The 19,126-nt window shown below is 47.1% G+C and overlaps 1 protein-coding gene across 1 annotated transcript in view; it reads right to left on the bottom strand.

Annotated features, from left to right (window-relative positions):
• Window positions 1–19,126, bottom strand: part of LOC122681095 (piezo-type mechanosensitive ion channel component 2-like) — an 88,546-nt gene that overhangs the window by 36,018 nt on the left and 33,402 nt on the right. Inside the window, exons 22-31 of the mRNA XM_043882814.1 lie at window positions 17,863–18,067; window positions 16,394–16,495; window positions 15,302–15,467; window positions 11,044–11,287; window positions 9,684–9,780; window positions 8,250–8,412; window positions 7,049–7,095; window positions 3,841–3,956; window positions 2,578–2,698; window positions 587–734 (exon numbers count right to left, since the gene is read on the bottom strand). Coding sequence (XP_043738749.1) covers window positions 587–734; window positions 2,578–2,698; window positions 3,841–3,956; window positions 7,049–7,095; window positions 8,250–8,412; window positions 9,684–9,780; window positions 11,044–11,287; window positions 15,302–15,467; window positions 16,394–16,495; window positions 17,863–18,067 — 1,409 coding nt within the window. The remainder of the gene's footprint in view (window positions 1–586; window positions 735–2,577; window positions 2,699–3,840; window positions 3,957–7,048; window positions 7,096–8,249; window positions 8,413–9,683; window positions 9,781–11,043; window positions 11,288–15,301; window positions 15,468–16,393; window positions 16,496–17,862; window positions 18,068–19,126) is intronic.

The raw sequence follows: 19,126 nt of genomic DNA, 5'->3' as shown, positions 1-19,126 counted from the left end.
CGGGCACTCTTGCAAGTGGGCATGACAGCCTCTCAGAATGTCCTCTGTGGTGGCTTTCTTCCCCTACAGAGAAATGTCAGAGTTTCGTCATACAAAGGAAAAAAAGAGGGACTTCCCTGGCAGTTCGCTGGTTAAGACTCCCTGCTTATAATACAGGGGGCATGACTTACATCAGGAAAACTAAGATTCTACATGATGTGAGAAGCAGCCAAAAAGAAAAGGAAAAAAGAGAGGGAAGCAGATGTGGATAAGGAGGGGGAAGTCCGGGAGGGAGCTAGTGGGTGTACTTTGCATGACAGGAAAGGGATGGAACACAGTTCCTCACAGTCTGCATCTCAGGACTGGAGCCGGGACCACCAAGGGGCCCTAAAGCCCCTCTGGGAGTTCTGAACTCAGGTTGCAGAGCACCGCGTCCCTCCCCCCACCGGCCGCCACAGCGGTCCAAACCAGCAGGGAGGGTGGATGGCAGGAGCTAATGCGAGGCATAAATCATGAGTCAGCGATGGAGGGGCTTGTCCTCGAGGAATAATTAAAGGCAATTGATACGGCGAGAGGTGCCAAGCTTGCCTGAGTGACAGCTCGCCACCAGCCGTGACGCAACACCCGCAGGGCCCCGGACACCCGGGCACTGTCCCCGCCCAGCGCACGCAGGGCTTCGGTGACATCGTCCAACAACACCTGTCCCAGGACCCCGCACAACTGGGCCACAGTGACGAGCCTCCGGGCCAGGCTTCCTGTGGAGAGAGAGCAGGAATCACACACACACTGCCCGTGAAACCCCACGGAGACCATCGATGTTTCTTTTTGCCAACTTGCCTCGGAGCGACAAGACAATAAACTCCATCCAGTCCATCAACTAAACCTTGAGGGGGCTGCCTCATGGGAAGAATTTCCCTAGACGTCATGGATTCTCGTCCAAAGTGGGGGCCCCGGGTTAAGCAGACGGGCACCAGGGGGGGCCTGAGAGTGACTGTCTCTGAGCACCCTCAGAGGACAGGACCACACTGTTATCGTTTGCATTCTGAATGTTCAGTCAGTAAGTCATGTCCGACTCTTTGCGAGTCATGGACTGCAGCACACCAGACTTCCCTGTCCTTCCCTATCTCTCAGAGTTTGCTCAGACTTATGTCCATTGATTCAGTGATGCCATCCAGCCATCTCATCCTTTGTTGTCCCCATCTCCTCCTGCCCTCAATCTTTCCCAGCATCAGGGTCTTTACCCAGCATTCTGAATAGCTAGCACGAGTTAGGCACTTAGTGTGTACCAGGAACTGATGTGATCTTATGGTTCAGCCCTTCAATCCTACAGCATCCCTCTTGCTCATGGTCTCTTACTGTCTTCCTTTCACAGAGAAACCGAGGACCAGAGAAGTGAAGGGGAGGTGGGTGGGAGGGAATCTGAGCGCATGGGGTGGGAGTGGGTCTGATTGCAGGCCACCCAGACTTGCTTTGAAGGAATGGCCATTAGAGACAAGGGATAGGGAGGAATGGAAAGGATGTCCTGCCCATGGGATGAGCTGGAAGACAAGAACATCCCTTGACGGGAGGTGGAGGAGCTGGCTTTGTGCTGAGGTGGTCCCAGCCCCGATCCAGCTCAGGGCCCTTGAGCAAGGCATTTAAGCACTTCATCACCCTCTTTAACTGGCCTTTCATCTCTGAGTGAGGCTGTCTGATATCAACCCTGATCCATGACATGGTTTCCCCTCCTATAGTTTTTTTTTTCTTTCTGTTTTGAATACGGCAGGACAACCATACCTACCAGATTCATCTGAATTTTCTGCTCTGGCTTCAGCTTCAGTCTCATGAGTTGCCAGTCTCTCACCTCCTGAGTCACCAAAAAAAAAAAAAAATAGCCTGGATTGTCCTGTCTGTTTTCGATTGATGTTTTTTTGTAAATGTTTGTTACATCCCCATGGGGGTGTCTGTGTGTCTAAGGTGGACATGATGATGGGAGTGTGGAAATTATAGTCCTCCTGAAACACGCATCACTCGTGGGCCCTTTACTGGGGTCAGTGGGACTCTACAGGCCCTAATGTCAAATCAGCTGGTCTTCATTTGCAGACGCTCAGCAAAGCAGGTCCACCTAGAGAGGAAGGCCTTTCAAATTTGTATTGGCTGCTGACCACTACTTGTTAGGGTCCAGGGCTTACCGCCAGTGAATGCCTCACTTAGGAAAGATTGGACACCGGACAGACCACATATTTCTCTCTCCCTGGGTCTGATTGATGCGTTCCAAATCTCAAGCCATTATGGAAAACACACTTGGAAAAATGCAGATTCTCCACCACCACCCCCGCCCCCCCCCCCATATCTCAGAATAACCAGTTGGCCCGTCAGCAAATATACCATTGTCCAAGCGGTGTGGACACCTCCATAAGGCACTCGCTTCATCATCAGCATGTATAAAAGTTCCCCTAGGCTCCTATATGCACCCATGACCTCATCTTCCCTCCACACTCCACTTGCTGTCAATGGACCCAGTCACCAGCCAGAACTGTTTGACGCCAGTGTTTCCTAGTCGACCATCTGTTGATCCAAGTTACCACACAAACCCTGCTTTGCCGTCGACAGTAGTACCTCCACTGTGGCGCCGCCGGAGCCCCTCTTCATCCCACTCGGGGTTTCCCATCCCCCATTCATCCTCCATCCTCATCCGGAGAGCGCACACGGCACCGTCAGTCCAGGCTTTGTAGGCGAGCTGCAGGGAGACAGTCGTAAACCTGGCTGTGTGCTCCAGCAGTTCCAGGCCCAGACCCTCCTTTTCTTCTTTAAAGGTCACAAAATCTAATTAGAACCATCACTAACTGTATATTCTCGTTGTCGGTAAGCCTTAAATAATAAAAATCAGACCAAATGAGACTAATCAAGGGAGATGGAAAATCAATGTCATATTTGTTCCAAGTAATTTCCTCTTAGAAGAGGAAAGGCTCTTAGGAGCAGTTTGTGAATTTAAAAGATGTTTAAAGTTGCATCTAGACATCAGAACATCAAAGTCAAACCCAAACGGAATTTTGCTGGATGATCTCCTTCCTTGTTCCTGGAAAAGTCAGTGCTGCTTGGTATAAAGGCTAAAGTGGGTGACAGCCTTTCTTGTGTCTGCTTTAAGTAGTTCTAGTTTTACAAAAAAATTGAAAAATGGATTCCTTAAGACAGGAGCAAAGAGTAAGTAATATATGGAATTCTTTGCTCTCCCTTCAATGTTTTTCCAAGTAACTTTCAACTAAAATGCACGCTTAAGGAAAAACTCTAAACAATAGGCTGCAACAGAGACACACATGTGTAGGCATGGTAAAGAAAATTAAGACATGTCTTCAAATAACTTATCCCTTTTCCTGAAATACCCCCAAATATTGGTTGACATCTCCAAATGAGCACCCCTGTTCTTCACTTGGTTTTGCATGTGCCCATAACAGGAGTAATTTATACCAAGAGGACTAGTTCAGCAATTTGATACAGAAGGACTAGTTGACTGGCTTCCCCATGAGCCCACCACTTTTCCCCAGTAGTCAGCAGGGAGCCCCTACAGGGAAATAGAGACCCTCAGAGTCACTGCCTCATCACATGTAAACAAGCACCCAGCATCCAGAGCCATGGGCCTCTGAGGTACCTGTTGTTCTTTTTATAATGGGACATCTCCCAGAGGGATCCAAATGAACTTGGGCTCAAGCTAAGCTCAGGTCGTTGTTCTGCATAGTCTGCTCCACCACATGCAGGTCCAGCCATGCCATGGGCACCCATGGAGGCTTCTAAAGCAAGAGCATCCTCAGTGAGGACCACTCAGCCCACAGAATGTGTCTACTTCACCAGCATTAGCTTCAGTCCAAGGCAAAGAAAACTTACCTGGAAAGCTGTTCTGGGCTTTGGCTGACGATCTGTTATTTCTGCCTCGCTTCCTTCTTGCGGCTCCTCTTCCTCGCTGTCAGTCTCAAAGAAGGTGTAGCTGCCATCCTGGAGCACTGCAAAGCATGTCCACAAAAAGACTCTGGAAGACACGCCCTCCTGCCCCATTGCCCGCAGACCTCACTATAAGCCCGGCCCAGCCTGAGACATGCTGGGCATCTCAATGACCTGATGGGCACTGGGTTATTTTACGTGTGGGGTTTCCTCCCTTCTGGCACATTCTACCACAGAAGGGAAGGCTGTCAAAACAGATATATCTCATTCCCTAACTGAATTTAAATTATGTATTAGTATTGACATTTCACATTAGACGCCTGTGGATTTCTGTCTCCCCTCACCATCAATCTCCCTTGTTAGCCACGGAATCTGCAATCTCCCATCTTCCTCAGCTGCACACACTCCATGAGTCTTGTCCCATATCATCCATGGCCAGCTCACCTGCCACCCTGGTAGATGGAGAGGACCCTGCTCCTCCACTATCCCCAAAGACACAAGCACACAACCTCTCGTGTCCTTATGGGGCAGACGGCGTGAGCCATCTGCCTGCCTCCTCGCCACAACCTTGTTGCCTCAAATGACAGACTTGTCCTAGGGAATGGACCTGTTTCAGGGAACCCTCGAACCTAGTGGCCCCCCCATCCCCACTTCTCAGAGTCCTGAAGGGCCATGCTCCAGGCAGCTGTTAACAGTCCCAGCTTACGGGAAGGATGCTTCGTCCAAGGCTGCCACCATTTTTTCTCCTCTTCATTTTCTGTCGTACTAAGACCATCTAAATAAAGATGAAAGAAACCCAAATCCATCAGCCGTTCCCACCCTGGAACACATTGTGGTCATTCCAAAAAGGTCCCGGGCTGAAATGTCTACGGAAGAAATCAACATCACCTTACTGAGTGTTTGCTGACTGCCCTCCCCCATCCTTACAAAATGATTCCTATGAACAAATCATTTGGTGCAAATAAAATCTGAGAAGGAAACATATAAGAGACTGGAGGTAATACGTGTTTTCAAGATTGCCTAGCACATAAGCTGACAACCTCTTCTTTCCTCTGCTTCAAGGAGATTCCCATGGAGGTCTGTGCTGGAAGGTCCTTGAGGAGACCAGTTCTAACGGTTTCAGGAACTCGAAAGCACTAAAATGGAATCTCTTTTCTTAAAAGCACTGTAATTCAGTTTTGTCACTAATTCAGACAGTGTGTCCCCCAATTAGGAAGGTTGACCCATAGATGACACCCTGCATATGAATTGCCAGATAAAACCCAGTCATCTCAGAGGTTGGTAGCCAGGCGATGACACTGTTCCCTTCAACTTGTTCAGCTGAAAGGAAGAGCAAATCCAGTCCAATTGAAAAAGAACAACTTTTTGAAGGATATTTTATTTATTTCCTGACCAGTAAAAAATGAAACGACTTTTGTCTTTAGCCACTGGCCCTTTGAGGAACTCGTTTTCTGAAGGGGAAAAAAAAATCTCAAAACTGAAAAGAAGAAAATACTGTTTAAGTAAGTAATCCATGGATATCCAGGGAGTCAGGGCCTGTCAGATGTGTTTTCACTCTGCAAACAGAGAGGGATCCTTTCTGGGACTTCAGTCGGAGTTCAGAATTTCACCTCAGAGCACCGTTCTGATTCTAAACTCTTCAGATGCATCAGACAAAAAGGCAACTCTAACACCTCAGGTCCGAAGGGAAAGACCCGTTTTCTTGCTGGCTTGGAGCAGGAGGGGGCGGGAGAGTTGGTGGCGCTGATGGCAGAGGGCTCAGTGTAACATCCTTGTTTCAAGCTGGGGGTGGGGGGAGGCAGGTCATGTCCGGAGCTCACCTGGAGCGCTAAGCCCTGTGGCAGCGACCTCCCGGGGCAAACAGCTCACACTAACCACCGGGGAAGCAGGCCTCCTGCTGCCTCGCTGCAAAGCAGCAACTTTCCTTTGCTTTGCTTTGATCTTCTCAATCCTGGCAATTGAAGATACACAGAGAAGGCCGTTTTCTTCTCCTGCGGTCAAAACATTTTTGCCATTTTGCTTGGCTTTGCCCCTAAGCCTGAGACAGAGGAAGAACTGCCTAGATGTCCCCTCCCATCTTTCCCGACTTAAGAGGCGACACCCCCGCCCCACCCAACAGCCAGCATCTTGGGCACCCAGATGGATGGGATCCTGCTCCCAGTGCTGCCTGGGATCCACAGTGGGATGCACAGGGGCTGACTGCTCTCCACTCCAGAAAACAGGGCAGCATCTCAAGCGGGGTTTGCTAGCCCCAGACAACAGCTAGGCAGCTGAGGGACTGGGGCTGGGGGGTCTTGGTGGACTCAGATAGCCTGAGAATTCAGACTTAAGCAGGCAACAAAACAGAAAGAACTCTGCCAACTTCATCATGCGCATGTCATGACTTCTCCAATATTATATAATTTTTAAAGTTGATTATAGTGAAGTCACTTTTACAACTTGACATTACCCTAAGCGATCCTTAAAGTCACTCAACGAGTGGTCTAGATGTTCCCCTCTCCGCTTCCAAAGTGCATCAAAATAAATGATGTAGCCTTTAAATGAAAAATACATACATGAATGACCACCAAAATCTTCCTGGGTACCACCTGGGGTGTGTGCATTGTAGAGCACTGGAAGATGGATGGCTTAAGCAGAGTAGCAGGTGGCCCCTCTTAGCCAGGGACAGTTTGAATCAAGGCTCAGAGCAAAGAAAGCAAATGACCTTTTTGGGGAACAATGACTTTAGCCAAAGCAGAAAGTCTGAGCTATCAAGAGTTCAAAGTGTCTCTTCCTCATCTAAAAATTACATTAAGTGATGGATCTTTCCAAGAGAAACTCATGTTCTCATCACACTCAAGAGCCCTGCCTTTGTTTTCAGGTTGGAAGAATCAGCCTGCAATTTCTGCCACCTCCATCCACTGATTGACCCACATTCACGGCTCGTTAGTGCCCCATAAGCTGAACAATGGCGCATCTCAGGTCTTAAGCTTTTTTTCTTGGAGAAATTCAAAAATAAGGGAAAGAAAGAAAGAGAAAGAAGTCTGTAACAAAGAAAGAAATAAGCGATAAGATGGCATCTCCTTTGGAAGGGCCATGCTTCCAGGATGAAGAAAGAAAAGCCAGCATAACTGCCTCGTGATGACCCATAGGCATTTTTTCTTGTCTTCCTCACTGTGCTCCAACGCCTCCCTCAAGGACAGTGCCAAGAGCTCAGCACCCCTGTGTGGGCAAAGAAATACATTTAAGAAATCATCTTGTATGTATTTTAAGTATCTTATGTATCTTCCAAGATACATAAGATAAAGGATATATATATATAAGATAGATATAATCTTATTAGTGTCTTATAGAGAATCTTTGTAGATTCTGTTGGTAAAACGTCACTATCAATGTCAGGTTTTGCACTAAAATTCGAGGTGAAATGTGTCAACCATATGTCAATTCATAAAACAAGATGTGTCCAGCCAGCTGTGCAAAAGGGTTTTTTTTTCTCCTTTCTCCCCAAAGAGCATAAACCTCCAGAGCATCAAGACCAAATTCAGCTCAACAGATTGAGGACAGAACCCCCAACAAACCATGGAGGTTTTGTATGGGAGTGGATGCTTGCAACTTGCCTGAGGATGGGCCATGCTCTAACGGGATTTCAGGATGAGAGGCTAAGTGGAGTTTGAGAGGAGAGCGTGCTCAAGGTACATCTGAATTCAGGCCTGTACCCTGGAAACAGTGGGGGACCCCTTGGAATTGAGTCTGTCCCTTCCCTGGGAGTGGCACAGGTAAGGCTCCCATCATTGCAGGCGAGCACCCTAGGGCTGGTGGATGATCAGTTTGTATCAGATGAGGAACCCACACTAGAAGGGGCTGTCAGGCAAGCTGGCCAAACAGACATGTAAACCAGGGCAGGAGCCTGAGACTGGGGTGGCAGGGCTGCCCAGAGAAGTTCTGGAAGCCCTGAACCTCTGCAGGGCAGGGCTGGTTCTTCACAGAAGTCCACCAACCTCCTCCTTCGACCCTGAGCTGAACTTGGTCCCTTACAGACTTGGGGTTACTGTTGGCAAAGAGAGCTGGTCCTTTGCCCTTGTCCCGCCTCTGTGTTTACAAGTCAGTAAGAGACCTCCTAAGATCTCATGGCCCTGCATAATTTGACCAGGATCGAACCCCAGACTTGGCAGGAAGGAGCATGTGTTGGAGGGACTGCATCACCAGGCAGGGGACCCACTCTGAGTGTCAGCTCTTCCTCTGCTGAGGGGAGGGGTGAGATGAGATGGTCTGAGGGTTCTGTGAGTTCTAAAGGGTGGCGATCCTTCAGCTAAAGCTTCCTTTGTGTCTGGTTGAGCCCCTGACAGCTGAGGTCTTCCTCCTGGCTTTCCTGGTACCTGGATGCTAAGGCTTGAGCAGCTTCCAGATCAGCCACCACGTAAAGGTGGTAATAACTCAGGAAGATCCGTCGCTGGATGAGCAGGAAGGTGAGACACACGGCGTCCCACAGGATCCCCGCCTCCTTTTCTGGGGGTTCACAGGCTTCGTCCTCGGGGATGGCTGCATGGAAGACAGGAGAAACCAGGAGTCTGATGGCCAGGGGAGGAGCCCGGGCATCAGCCTGTGGGCAAAGCCTGCTCTGCTTCCTGGTGACTTCTTCTGTCCTTTCCTCCCCTTCCTGCCCCCACTGGTGATTTTCTCAGGAAGCCAGGAGGTGAGGCCCTCCATCTGCACCAGCCCCTCCCTGGAGCCTCAGGCCCTCCTTTCCCTATTCCCTGAGGGGACCCAGGCAGAGCCCAAGGTGAGCAGCGGAGCTGACAGTGAGGGGGACCGGTAATCCACAGGACTTGAGAGCCAACCGCCCCCCCATCTCAGCCTTGCTGGGACCTCCAGAAACCTACTCCCCATGGCCATGGCACTAAGACCTGAAGCTCCAAGCTTGTTCATGAAAGATGAGAAATGTGATCTCACATGTTTTTTTTTGACCAACTGAGAGAGACAGAGGGAGAGCCGAGGCCAGGATGTCACTCAGAGGCAACAGTTAAAACAAACACATTTCTCCTTCCCCTCCATTCATAAAAGGAGACCGGTGACAGCTCCAGTCGGGCAGAACCCAGGTCTCCTCCCTCTCCAAACAGGCCCGAAGCCCAGGAGTCAGCACCGTGGCTGGGGTTTCGCAAACCCCACGGAAGTGCTGTTGGCACAGACCTGGAATTGCCCCCAAAGCCCAGGGCCACAGACTGGAGGGCACCATGCCCTTAACTCAGCTTGAGGGTGCAAGGCAGAACCACCCTGCTCTCTCTCTCTGCTTTTCATCTGGTGCCTGGCTTTTCTCCGAGAGAATGGAGGTCTCCTAATTTCTACTGGGGTCTCCTCCATCTCCCATCAGAGAGTGGTCTGGCAAAGCAGTCAATCACAGCCCTGAACCTGGACTGGATCTGGAGTCCAGATAACACAATAATAATAATAAATAGCTGTCAGGACCCAGTAAGGAGTGACTGGGGTCATTGGCACGTAGGCTGGGCATTAGGTGACTGGGGGACAGGAGCTGGTTTTCTCAGGATGAGCTGATGAGAACCTGGTTCTGCAGGAGAACGTCTTGGTGTATGCCCCCATTCCTTCTGGCAATTTCACAAAAGAAATGTACATACACCCACACACAGGTGGGCCAAAGATGGCAGAAGGCACTGTTAGATCTCGGGCAGGGGTGGGTGGCCATTGTGCAATTCTCTCCACTCTTCTGTGCCTTCCATCTTCCTGTTCTGATGACACATGTGGGCTCTGCATGGGCTGTGCTGGACTGGGGGTGGGAGGGGGTTGGCGGCACTTACCTAACTGGTAACCTGGGACCGTGCAGGATAGGCCAAAAGTGTGGACCAGCCAGCAGTGTGATTTGAGTAAGGCCTCCAGGTACACGCACGCGCCGACCTGCGAGAGAGGAGGAAAGACATGCTGCCTGCTCCATTCCCAGCGTGGATTTGCTGTTCAGTGTCATCTACCATTTGTCTCCCTAGTTGTAACATCCAATGCGCTGGTCCCCGAGAAGAGCAGCATTTGGCCATCCAGCCTGGGAGGTCTAATCATGCTTCTTCCCAAGAACACAAGGAGGGGTTAGCCCAGAGGCCATGGAAGCTTCTTCCACGTCAATAGGAACCCAGCGACAGCAGTCCAGCGGCCATGAGCAACGGGGTGGCCCCGAGTGGATCACTGCCCTTCCCTCCCATGATTCCCCATGTTCTCATCTGCAAAGTCACCATGTCATCTCTGGAGACTCCTTCCCACTCTCACAACCTGTGATTTTATAAGGAAGACCTACGAGCCATTAGGAGGATGAAGTCCTAAGATGTATGACAGGAAAGGACACGGTGGTATCCCCACTGTGGCCATGGAGATGCAATAAGATAAACTGAGGTGATGATTATCACCATTCCAGTAAAAGCTGGTTTGTTTCATAGGCAATCACTTGGAACTTTTCAAGCCAATGAGGACCAATATTCTTAAGGATGACCTGAGGCTTGTAGACCTCCAAAGAATGACTCCATTCTGCTGAGCAAAGTCCTAATGTGTCCCTGGGTTGCGAGTTGTGCCCGAGGCACAGCCAGTCAGACAAACAACCAGCACTGGGATCTGGAGACAGGGCTCCCAGGGTCTGCTAGACCAGGGGGTGGTACTGGACTGGCCTCTTCTGGTACTTCTCTGTCTGCATCTCTTGTGTGGAAGCCTTAAGTTCTACCAACCCAAGACGGAGGCAGGGAGGGAGGCCCCTTCCAGTTTCAGACCTATGACTTTCCTAGCCCTCACACTGCTGCATTAATCTCCGCCGTTCTGTGTTATTGCACTTCTCCCTTTGAAATGTGAGCACGGTCCCGCGCAATGAACACAGGTTCTCTGGAGCATCGTCTAAGGTGATTAGCTAGACCATAAAGCATGTTTTCTGTTGCGTGTCCTCCCCTTCCCTTCTTGATTTCCTTGGGTTCAGAGCTCTTCAACATCAAAAGCTACTCCCCAAAGCACGGCAGCATCGTGCGTGACACACGGCGGATCGTTTTACCTCTTTCCACCTTTGGTAAACATATCTTTGAAAAAGGCCTTTTAAGATGACTGTTGGTTTTGGCAGTACCTTTTTTAGGGTATTAAGACAGTCAGGCTAGGAAAACAAAGAGCAGCCTTGAGAGAGGGACTATCCCATACCGAAAGGAAAGTCTTCACAGCAACCACCAGCGCCGAGTAGGCGACCAGGCAGTCCCACGGCTGGAGGATGGTCTTTGCCGGCTGCAGGAGGAGATGGCTCCCTTGCAGCATGAAATATCCAAAGGCCGCCAGGTACCCAACATTCAGGATGTGGATCCGTGTCATTCCCGCAAGAAACACCAGGCAAAGCACAAACCAGAAGTGATAGCGAAAAACAGCGACCTTGACCATGTCCAGATAGGAGCTGGAAGATTGAAGAGGCCAGTGAAAAGGAAAGATGATGTCATTTAACAGACACAAAGGTACCTCCCCCAGGTCATCTTAAAATAGAAGGAAACACAGAAAACAGACAGAGAGAGAAATGCAGCGAGCAGGAGACCCTCAGAGACCCGTGGCCACACCCATGAGATGGGAACATCCTTGAGCCTAGGGTCTTTGGCAATGTCAGGCTTATCAAGGTGCAGACTGCATTCAAGGGTATAGTTCTTTGAGGTTTGACAAACGAATACCGTCCTGTAACCACCATCCTGATCAAGATACAGAATATTTCCATCAGCCTCGAATTTCCCTGTGCCCGTTGTAGCCAATCCTCTCCCCCAACCTCCAGGCAACCAGCAATGTTTTCTGTCCCTGTAGTCTTGTCTTTTCCAAAACAGCACGCACACAGCCCCAGGCAGCGTGTCACCTTTTGTGTGCGTGAGTCCCACTGGGTTGCCAAGCGTGTCAGTAAGTCGTCCCTTTTTACTGCTGAGTGGTGGTTCGTGGTATGGATGCGCCACAATTTAGCCACTCACCAGTTAATGGACATTTGGGTTGTTTCCAGTTTTCGGTGATTATGAGTAAAGCTGCTATAAACATTCATGGGCAGGTTTTTGTGTGGAACTAAGTTTCCATTTCACTTGGGTAAATACCTGTGAGTGCAGTGGCTGGGTTACACAGCCAACGTACATTTCACATGAGAAGAAACCTGCCAGAAAATAAGGTCCTGGTGAATAGCACAGGGAACTATATTTAATAACTTCTAAAAAGGAATTTATTGGTTGCCAAGGGGGAGGGTTTGGGGAGAGATGGAGTAAGAGGTTGGGGTTAGCAGATATAAGCTTTTATATATAGAATAGATAAACAAGGTCCTACTGTAGGGCACAGAGAATTATATTTAATATCCTTTGATAAATCATAATGGAAAAGAATATTTTTAAAAGGTATATATGTGTATAACTGAATCACTTTGCTAAACAGCAGTAATTAATACAACATTGTAAATCAACTACACTTCAATAGAAAAAGAATATATATACAAATGTGTATATATATACAGTATATATATTTGAATCATTTGTTTTACACCTGAAACTAACACATCATTGTAAATCAACTATACTTCAACTATATATTATATATATATAGTATTTATATATATATTTATATATACACACATACTTTATAATAGTCAAAACAGTCTAAATAATTACATGTCAAGGTAATTTCTGATTAAGCAAATTAGGACATATTCAAATGATGGAATATAAAGTAGCCTTTACAATTATGATTACAAAGCATTTTGAAGTCATGAGTAAATGCTTACAAGTCAATGGTAAATGATCTATCTGTGGTGGCTGTTATTAGCAAAAAATTAGAATACAAAATTGCTCACAGGACGTGAACTCTACTGTAGAAAAATTATTTTAAGAGACTGAAAGGAAATATGCTAAGATTTTCACAGATTCTGTCTGAAATTACAATCATCTTTTTTTCTGTTTCTTTATGATTTTCTTTTTTAGATTTTTATTGGCTTATCATTTTATTGGCTTTTATTGTAGTTACTTTAAAATGTTATGTTAGTTTCTACTGAACAGCAAGTGAATCAGCTATATGTATACACCATCCCCACTTTTTTGGATTTCCTTGGGTCATTTGTAAAGATGTGGATGAACAGAGAGACTGTCACACAGAGTGAAGTCAGAAAGAGAAAAACAAATATCATACGGTAACTTGTATATGTGGAATCCAGAAAAACGGTATAGATTATCTTATTTTCAAAGCAGAAATAGGCACAGAGGTAGAGAACAAACATAGGGACCCCAAGCGGGGAAAGGGGAGATGGGATGAATTGGGAGAATGGGATCAACATGTATACACTATTGATACTGTGTATAGAATAGATAACAAATGGGAACCTACTGTAGCTCAGGAAACTCTACTTAGTGCTCTGCAGTGACCCAAATGGGAAGGAAATCTTTATAATTTTCTTATTTTTACAACTTATAGCAAGTAAGTGTCATTACTTTTACAAATTAAAGCAAGTAAGATCAGAATGAAAGTTGAATGTTATCGCTAAAAAAAAAAAATTAACTGCCCAACTATCTTCCAAAGTGGCTCTTCATGCCGCCTTCCCCCTAGCTTTGCATGAACATTTCTGCTGTCTAAATTCTTCCCAGAACTTGGTATTGTCAGATTTTCTGTGTTTGGGGTTTTTAAAAATCTTAGTCATTCTAATAAGTATGTTAGTACAATCTCTCTTTAATTTGAATTTTAATTTCCCTAGTGACTAATGATGTTGAGCATTATTTCAAAATATGTTTATTCTCTTATCTGTTTGGATTAAGTGCCTGTTCAAATCTTCTGCCTGTTTTAAAAATTGCATTGTTTCCTTCATATTGAGCTATAGACATGCTTTATATGTTCTGGATACAAGTCCTTATCAGACATGTGTTTCGCAAATCTTTCCTCTCTGTCATTGGCTTATCTTTTCATGATCTTAACAGTGTCTTTTGAAGAGCAGAATATTTTTTATTTTGATGTAGTGCAATTTATCAATTTTTCCCTATGATGGCTTGTGCATTTTGTGTCCTATTTAAGAAATCTTTCTTCAACTCAAGGTCACAAAGAAGTTCTCATATTTTTTTTAAGTAAATGTTTTGGGTTCTATATTTGGGCCCACAATCCATTTCAAGTTGATTTTTGCATATGATGCAAAATACAGATAAAGAGTGTCTTTGTGCATTGGGGAGGGGCTCTGGGTATGGACTTATCCAAAAATGTTCCAGCACCTTCGATAAGAAGATTATCCCTTCTGGACCATCTGCTCCATTGATCTAGGTGTCTAGACTTTTACCAATAGTACAGTCTTGGTGATTGGACTTTAAAGTCTTCAAATCAAGTGGTATTAGTATTCCAGCTTTGTTCTTTTTTCGTAATTGTTTTGGATATCCTAGGTCCTTTGCTTGTCTATATAAATTTATCCATTTCTTTTTAAAAAAAGTATATTTGTTTATTTATGGCTGCAGCAGGTCTTAGTTGTGACATGCTGGGTCCTGCATTGGGAGCATGGAGTCTTGGCCAGTGGACAACCAGGGAAGTCCCTATTGATTTCTTTTAAAAAAAAAGAAAGTGCCTGCTGGGTAAAAGCAAGGATCTTTCTTCCTGCTGAATTCCTAGAGCTTTAAACAGTGCCTGGCACATAATAGGTGTTCAATAAATAATTTCAAATGCGAGAATGAGTGGATAGCACAGGGCCAGGGGCCCAGTCAACTTATGGTATGTTTCTAGAAGTGGGGCACTCAGAAATTCATAGAAGGTCATACAACTACTAGGGAAAACTACTTAGCAGTTTCTTAAACCAATAATATGCATTTCCCCCGTAATCCAGCTATCCGACCCCTAAATATTTATCCAGAGAAATAAGACATATGTCCATAGAAATCCTGTGCAGGAATGTTCTCAGAAGATTTATTTATATTAGCTCTGAGCTGGAAACAACCAGCTGATGTTCTCATGGGTAATAAAAATGTGGAATATTCATACAAGGGAATGCTATTCAGCCATAAAAAGGAATGATTTACTGAAACACGCTAAAAAATGGATGGATCTAAAATATACTACGATGAGTAAAGGTAGCCAGACACAAAAAAGCACATCCCACACAATTCCATTCCGATGAAATCCTACAACAGGTAAAATTAAGCTGCAATGCAAAAATCGAGTCAGTGGTGGTCTGAGGAAATAACTCCCTAGGAAGAGGAGAAGGGGGTGTTTCTGGGTGGATGGAGGGTTTGTGCCCTGATACACACCTGCCAGAGCTGAGTGAATCTTACAGTTCTGATCTGGATGTTTCACTGTATGGAAATTAGACATCAATTCAATTTTTTTAATTAAAAAAGAAAATCATAGTAACTTTCTCTCCAAAGTAAGGAATTCTTGAGCCCAGGATGCTAGGCAGGAGTGGAGACTGCCCACCCACCAGGCACCCAGTTCTCACCGGCAGAAGATGAAGTTGAGAACCGGGCTGAGTTGGGCAAGGTCGGCCGGCCTGAGCTCACGGCTTATCTCCACGTTGTCGCCCGCCCGCAGCCTCATGGATGCCGTGTTCTCATCCACAAACACCTGCCACTGCAGGGAGGCCGCAAGGAGGAGCAGGAAGTCAACTGCAAAGACAGGAGGAAGGCGTTGTGGTCCTCAGGAGGGGCTGCCCTGCCCACGGTCTGGACGTCCACAGCACAGCAAGCCACCTGGGGCTAGGATGGCTGAGTGTTTGGGTGGCCTGATCCTCCTCCAGCATCACATGGGAGCTTCGTTGCCCCCATCGCCTTTGGTGGGGCACATAGGACAGGAACACTGTGAGAGTTTCCAGAGGTCACTAGGAGCCCTCAAAGTTCACTCCCCTCAAAGTGTGAATTCAAGCCACAGGCAGAGAGAGAACCACGGCCCCAGGGGACCACCGGATTCCAAGGTGGGGGAGGGGCACACAGTCTGGGTCTATCAGCATTTGATGGATGGATGGTGAATGAAAAAATGAATTTTGCACAGGATCGAATTCAACAAAAAGGTGAGAGGTGGATGAAGGAAATAAAAACATAGGCCATCTCCACAGCTTCCAGTTACATCTTCTCTGTAAGACTCAGCCTATGTTCAAGAAGATGGCTGTTTTCTAGACTGAGATGGACAAATCCTGAAAAGAACATGGAGTGCTCACTTGGGGATGAGTAGGAGCTGACAACATCCATGTTTTGGAAGGACTTTCTTTGAGGTAACCCCTGGAAATCTGATTTGCAAATCAGCCATCCACTTTGTATTTAGGGTCTAATTGAATCTCTGGATTTTAAATCATCTATTGAAAAGTCCTACCCCACCCCCAGCCCCATCAGAATAATGCTTATGAATTAAAATTCTCTCCAATGCAAGCATTTTTTAATTAGATTGAGACCTTGGAACCTGGTAACTATATATATTCGCTGAGTACGGTCTGGGTGATTATAAGAAGATGAAATGGAGAAATATTGGAAGGAAGGTTGTCCCAAGTTCTCCAGCACCTGTCCAAGTGTACAGGTACTCAGACCCCCTCAGTACTCACGGAATAACAGATTGGCATCTGGCTTCTTGGCATAATCGGGGAGATATAACCACTTAATGAGATTTGAATGTATTTCTGTACTTGTGGTTCTCCACGGGTAATCTGTAGAGGAAGGAGGAATTGTCTTTTCATCTTCATTATTTTTCTAAAGATCATCAAGTCTGTGTTCTAGTAATGCTTCTTTCAAATTATGTGGAATGACTAAGGTGTCGGATGTGATTTTGGGTCAAGAGAAGGACTTTAAGTTCAGAGGGTGCTAGAAACTGCTTCAGCCTCTGACTCCCATTGGCTGACTTGCTTGGGGACCCCGAAGGGGTCTACCTTGTGGTGCTGAGGGTCCTTCCTGGAGACAGCTGCCCACTCAGGCTCCATCTGCAGGGGGCAGACCCGGGCAGACTCCCCAGTCCTGCTGAGGATTAAGAGGCAGGGGCTGAGCAAGGCTATGGGGTGAGGGGAAGGTGTGATCAGGCTAAAATCTTCAGCCTTGATCTGGGAGAAAAGGGGGGCAAAGGCAGGAGGGAGGGTGATGAGACTGTGCGAAGATAGGAAGGTAAGGAACAGGGAGCGTAGGGGGGAATGAAACAGAGAAAAAGAGAGGGAGGGCAGAGAGTGAGGGCAAGAAGAAGAGACAGGAGGAGAAGAGAGGACATAAGGAAGAAGAATCTCATGTTGGGAAGAGTCGAGGAGGAGCAGGAAGAGACGGGGGAGGAGGAGAGGGGGAGGGGGAGAGGGAGAGGGGAGAAGGGAGCTCTGCAGGGAGAATAGGATGGAGACGATGGACATGTCCTTAGAGAGGGTCACTAGCAGACCACACTTGTGTGAGCCAAGAAAACGGTACCCAAGAAGAGAGCAGAGACTGTCAATTCAACTCAGGACAAGGTTTTTGACTCTTTACTGTATGGAGATAGAAAAGATGACCCAGACCAAAGTCTGCAAACAGGATTCTCCTTGGTCCTGGGCCCCCAAGAACCATTTTCCCCAGTGAAGAGGTGACAGCAGCTGGTACTCCCTTCTCATCCAGCCCAGCTCCCTCATCTGTTCAGTGGGGATGCGGACGTCTGGCTGGCATGACCTGACAGGACTGCTGTGGGGAAGAGCAGGGCAAAGTGAAGGGTGTACGAGATGGAAGGGCATCATTCCTCCCGTTTCCTGCTCTTTTCATTTGAATTTGCTTTTTTGGGCAGAGTTGGACAAACCCTTCCGCTTGTGGCAACTCTGGGTTAGCTTGGTGGGTCTGACTGTGCTGGGACCACACCATGGTGGCTGTTGATCCTCTAGAACCACAGGGCCCAGATATTGGCCCAAACCATCTCTGAGGCCCCATGATTCCTCGGCACAGCAATCTCCCCACAAAAGGCACAGAACCCTAGTTCCTCCACCTGAGGACCTGATACGTCCAGGGCAAAGTCAGCATTTGCCAGGACTCAGTGTTTCCATGGAAGAGTCCCATGGCAGGCAGGTTGGTTTACCTTTGCAGAGAGCAGGAGGCAGCCCCAGACACAGAAAATACTGGAAGATGATCAGACAGACGAGGAAACCACAGTATCTGGGCCAGACCTCAGCGATGGCTTTTCTCCGCCGAAGGTTCAGCAGATAAACCAGCCAGATGATGTGGATGAGGGCGTAGAAATCCATGCGCTGCCCCACGGTGTGGAGGGCTGCTACGAAACACAGCTGGAATGCAGGGCGAGAGATGCAGATGAGGCCATGAACAAGCTAACAGCAGGGGCAGGAAGGGCTGTCTCCCCCCACCACTCCAGGATGAGATGGTGGTTGAGATTTGGGGATGGTGGGGAGCTGGGCTCATTTACTTGTTTTTGCTTTATTGCTTTTACAAAGTGCCCCCACAGCCCAGAAACTCATCACAATCATTTGATGCGTTAGCAAATTGGACAAATTACAAGATCAGTTTGTTCAAGATGGTCCAGAAAGAAAAAAGAGCGGAGTCTCAACTGTGAGAGGCTATGGAGAATGGGGGATAATCTGTGGTCAGCACTGTGGCTCCATAGGGCCCTTGGTGGGTCAGAGGTTTAACAAGACAGCAAGGCAGAGGGCAGGGCCCCTTATAAAGACCCCTAGTCACGAAAGCCGGACATTCCCACTGGCCAGAGATGGGGCAATCTGAGCACTACTGGGGCAATAGTAACAATGGATTAAAATGCTGGAAACTCATTGGCTTCTTGGAAGGGTCCTACAAAACCAACTCCCACATTTGAAAAATTTTAGCATTGTTCTTGACTTAAAAAAAAAAAAAAAGAACTGTATCTCAGGAAAATCGAATCGCTGGGGAGAGAATGTCTGTCTTCAGAGAAGTCTTTAGTTAAGAAACAAGGAGCTCATGATGGACCCAAAACACCCCCGTCTCACAGGAAACCATGGGGACGCAATCAGCAAAGTCCAGACGTTGAAAAACCCCACAGCCTTTGATCAATTTCCTTGATTACACAAATTGCAGGGATAGAAAGAGAATCTCTAGGTGAAGAGCTCAAAGGATGTATCAACCAAGTGACCAGTCACACTGTGTGTGGTATATTTGGATCCTGACTGGGACAAATTTTCAAGTTATGAGCCAATCTGGAAAATCTGGACACAGATTCGATGTTTAATTTTGAGAAATGTTTCATTTTTCACGGACAGGTAACAGTCTTGTTTTTGTATTTTGGAGAATTTGCATCTTTGAGAGATAAAGACGGAAGTATTCATGAAGCATGGCCTTTTCTTCAAAATAATGCC

Source organism: Cervus elaphus, chromosome 23, assembly GCF_910594005.1.
Source record: "Cervus elaphus chromosome 23, mCerEla1.1, whole genome shotgun sequence".
Lineage (NCBI taxonomy): Eukaryota > Metazoa > Chordata > Mammalia > Artiodactyla > Cervidae > Cervus > Cervus elaphus.
This window is presented reverse-complemented; position numbering and strand designations above follow the sequence as displayed.